This window comes from Eimeria maxima, genomic scaffold (genome assembly GCF_000499605.1).
Source record: "Eimeria maxima Weybridge genomic scaffold, Emw_scaff579, whole genome shotgun sequence".
NCBI classification, from domain to species: domain Eukaryota; phylum Apicomplexa; class Conoidasida; order Eucoccidiorida; family Eimeriidae; genus Eimeria; species Eimeria maxima.
The window spans coordinates 17,598-22,056 of NW_013566614.1; the positions used below are offsets into that span (position 1 = coordinate 17,598).

A 4,459-nucleotide genomic window follows, 5' to 3' on the forward strand; every position below is an offset into this window, starting at 1 on the left:
TTCAGAAGCAAGGAGGCGTTACGATATTTTATCGTCGGTTTGCAACGGTACTAAGATGATAATTATTAGCTCGCATTGCCTAAAAGAGGAGCAAAATTTATAATTGGATGTCGTTAAGCAGCAGAACATCGGAAAAACAAAGCAGTAACAGCTTGTGTAGAGTGTTTATAAGAGAACAGCACCGGCTTGGGGAGCTGCTGCTGCTGCTGCTAGTTGCTGCTGACCCTTCAGCCACTGAAGGACATTTTTTCCTCTACTTGACTACTTATATTATCTGTTTAAACATTGAAAATTCTTTTCCCGGTCTTTTGTTGTTGCTTCAGAAGGAAGAGAAGCTCCGCCGGTTCAGGGGCTCGGCAACAGGGGCGCCGCTCCCTGCCACTGCTGCCGCTGCTGCTGCTGACGCTGCAGCAGCGGCAGCGGCAGCAGTGCCTGCTGCTGGTGACGCAGTTTGAGCAGGGGTGTTGTTTTGTTTTGCATTTTAGGAGTTAAAGAAGTGGGGGTTCTGAGCTGCTGGTGCTGCCGTTTCTTGTAGGCCGTTTGCATGGGCCTTGGGGTCCTTCCTGAGCTGCTCTGCAGCACCCGGCGCGCGGGATAGGGCCCCCGAGTTCATTGTGTGTATTATTTCCTTGATTTTCTGTTTTTTGTTAGCACGTCCTTTGCCAGCACTTGTTGTTTGTGCAAGTCCTGTCGAGGGACCCCACACTGGTGGTCTCGCGGGATCGAGCGATCCCGGAGAGGCTGCGGCTGAGAGCGCCGCAACGAGCCACGGCGTCTTCTTGCACGTTGGAGGAGGAGCTGGAGCATTTGAACGTCAGTTTGAAGATGAGGCAGTCTATTGCTGGCTGCTGCTGCGGCAGCACCAGCAGCGGCAGTTGCAGCTGTAGGAGTAGCAGCAGCAGCAGCTGCTGGTGCAGCAGCAGCATCTGCTGCTCCAGTAGCAATAACAGAGGGATTAGCCGGAGCATTCGCAGCCGGCGTGGTGTAGGTCTTCGCAGTCGGGGTGTTGTAGTCTTGTGTATTGTTGCATCTGCCTTGCTGTTTATTGCGTGCAATGCTGACGGAGTTAAGGGGTTATCTGGTAGCGAAGCTACACGGGAGGCGCCTGTGGCGACGGAGACGTTGCCTGGTGAGACGGGAGACGAGTCAAGTGGGGCCCGCGGTGTTGTGGATGCGACTTTGCATGCACCGGTGATGGCGGCAAGATCCACTGGAGGACGGAGTCACACGAAGAATGCTAGCACCAGAAGGTCAAGGAGAGAGACTTTTATAGCCCATGTATCGCGTGTGGCAGACAGCGGTCGTAGCCGAGCTCGCTTTACAACTATTCTGTTGATATGCGGTGTCTTGGCTGTATATGGAGCGACCCGGTGGTTGAACGCAGAGGAAGTTGCTGCTTCTGCCCGTGCGGCAGCAGCAACACGGCGAGAGGAGCTGCAGGAGTCTCTGAGCCAGTACGAAGAGAAAATCAAGGAATCAACCCTTTTAACAAAGGAGCTTGCCGACCGCAAGGCTGAGGCGGCAAGGAAGCAGGCAGAGGTGCAGGCAGCAGCGTTAGAGGCAGAAAAGGCGGAGACCGAGCTAATGGAACAATTAACATTGCAAGGCAAAGGAGGCGGGGATCTGCTGCTATTGGCACAGAGCATGGAGAGGGAATCCGAAGCATTGGAAGAGGAGACACGAGTGCTACAAGGGAAGCTTAAGGTGCTGCAAGACACAAGCCCTGGAAGTATGTCTGGGTTATTAAAACAGGCGTATGAGGAACAACGGCGAGTAGCTCTTAAAAAGAGAAGTGTGTTAGATAAGATGGCAGAGCTGGCTCTGCTCGAGTCCAAGTGGGGAGACGCTTTAAAAACAGAGGGGGGAGAATTGCTGCAGCAGATAGAAGAAGCAAGCCAGGAGTTGGAGGGCCTTAAGCTGAAGAAGCTCGAGATAAAGAGGGAAAAGCTAGAAAATGCCCAATTAGCTCTTTCCCTGGAAAGCAAGCAAGAGGCTAAAATGCAGCTGGAACAGCAGGTGCGACAGCTAAAGGGACAGCTGCAGATGAGGGAAGACGAGCAAGAAGAGAAGGAGAAGGAAGTTGCCGACCTCCAAGCAGGACTAGAAGAACTTAAGGACCAGCTAGGGGAACTACAGAACGAGATCCAGCTAGCCAAGGCGAAGAAGTCAGATTTGGAGTTAGATTTTGCCCGCAAGAGGAAGGCGTTCTTGGACGCTTTAGCGCCTCTAGAATCAAGCATTGCAGCAAAAGGAAAAGACAGTTCATGTCTTGCAGGGATACGAAGAGATGCAGGAGACCGTGTTACCCGCATGAAGGAACAACTCGCGTGCAAGGCGCTCGCGTCGGAGGCAGTACAGCAGCACAAGGAGCTAGAAGAATATGAGAAGAGGTTGGCAGAAGACCATGTGGCACCAGAACGGTCAAAAATGAAGAAGGAGCTGTCCGAAGTAGACAGATACCTCAGGTCACCTTCTTTAAGCGCTAACTCTAGGAAGGTGTTGGAACTGCGTAAGGAGTTCCTTGAGAAATCTATTAGAGAGGCAGCTGATAAAGCTCTGGAGGAGGCCCGAGGGGCCAATCAGCATCTGTTTTTAGCCCTAGAGGCTAAGTATATAGCGGAGCAGCAGGCAAGCCTTGAGGTCTTTAAGTACTTTGATAATCGTATAGAGGAGGAGCCCGATGATCCCGTTTTGATGGGACAATTCTTAAGAGCTCATCGCCAGTTTGAAACAAAAAGACTGGAGACTCTGCTGCTAATGGACAGAGCAGCAGATATTGCCCGAGAGCATGCATATGGACAGGAGATTAAATTACTCTTTAAAGACAACCAGAAACCTTCCTCTGGTCTTGCAGCAGAAAGAGCCAGACTTGAAGGGGTGCTAAGCGAAACAGAGGCGAGACTGAGAATCGCACAAAGAAGAAGGGCAAGAGCGCGCAAGGGACTCCTGTCTCTTCCTAGAGAATCATCCTCTCGATACAGCACCTCCACGGCCAAGGGCTCGGACGCCGACGTCACCGGGGCCCCTCGCTTCATTTTAAAGAGGAGACTTCAAGGGGAGATTACTCTTATTGCCTATTACAACGAGAAGATAAGGCGTACACATGAAGCCATTGAGAAACTAGAAGTAACTTATCCAGATAAAATAGCAGCAGCTAAGAAGGCTTGGGCTGCTATCCGCCAAGAATATATAACAACAGAGGCTCGGTTTGAGGCTGCAGGCGCTAGTGAGGAGGCTCTTAAGGCTGTTGGCGCCTCGCAAGCAAGCCTGGAACAAATGGAAGACTATGTAGACGAGGACGGATCAGAGCTCAAGGCAGATGAGCTCCTTAAAGACATTGTTGATGATGAGCAGGTCTCCGACGAAGAACTCCTCAACATACCAGATATCTCGTCTCCGAGTATCATCGAGCTCATACGCAGATTCGGAGATCAACCCCCTCCAGAAGATGAACCGCCTGCACCCCAAGTTGGCCAGCAGCTACGGGAAGCCCAGGAACAGCAGCAGCAGCCCCAACCAGAGCAACAGGAACAGCAGCAACAGGAACAGCAAATGCAAGAGCAGGCCCAACAGGATCTAGTTGTGGCTCAGCTGGTTCACCTGGAGAACCACGGGGAAGAGAATGAGCGGACGAAAGCGCATCAGGGAGAACAACGGGCGCAGCAGGAGGAACAGCCGACGCAGCAGGAGGAGCCGCAGACGCAGCACGACGCACAGCTTGCGCAGCAGAACGAACAGCCGACTCAGCAGGAGCAGTCTGTGGGGGAGCAGCAAGCGCCGCAGGGGGAGCAGGCGATGCAGCAGGAAGAGGAAGGGGAGGAAGAAGAAGAGGAGGACGAGGAGGAGGGAGAGGAGGAGGGAGAACAGGAGGAAGGGCAACAGGAGCAGCAGTTGAAGGAGACAGCGGGAGGAGAGGGACAGGGAGAGAGTGAGGAGGAAACGACTGCAGAGACACCAGTAGAAGCGGAGGCTGTAAAGGAGCATGCGGTGGGTGAGCGGCAAGCGCAGCGGGAGGAACAGCTGACTCAGCAGGAGCAGTCTGTGGGGGAGCAGCAAGTGCAGCAGGACGATGACCCGACCCAGCAGGAGCAAGCGCAGCAGGGGGAGCAGGGGGTGCAGCAGGAAGAGGAAGGGGAGGAAGAAGAAGAGGAGGACGAGGAGGAGGGAGAGGAGGAGGGGGAACAGGAGGAAGGGCAGCAGGAGCAGAAGGAGACAGCGGGAGGAGAGGGACAGGGAGAGAGTGAGGAGGAAACGACTGCAGAGACACCAGTAGAAGCGGAGGCTGTAAAGGAAACAAAGTGGAAGGAAGACACAGCCATAGCAGCAGAAATGGAGGCTGCATCAGAGGAGGAGACTGGTGACGAAGAGGATGAAGGGGACGAAGATGGCGAAGAGGAAGGACAAGAAGGGAGTGGAGTTTAAGGGAGAGGCGGGCGGGTGAAAAGGGGGAGGGGGGGGT

The 4,459-nt window shown here is 53.7% G+C and overlaps 1 protein-coding gene across 1 annotated transcript; it reads left to right on the top strand.

Annotated features, from left to right (window-relative positions):
- Positions 1 to 1,194: 1,194 nt before the first annotated feature.
- EMWEY_00038000 (hypothetical protein, conserved) lies at positions 1,195 to 4,422 on the top strand (the record flags this gene model as incomplete). Its single annotated transcript, XM_013482291.1, has 1 exon — positions 1,195 to 4,422. One exon carries the CDS (start codon positions 1,195 to 1,197, stop codon positions 4,420 to 4,422), a length of 3,228 nt encoding a protein of 1,075 aa, XP_013337745.1.
- Positions 4,423 to 4,459: the final 37 nt, after the last annotated feature.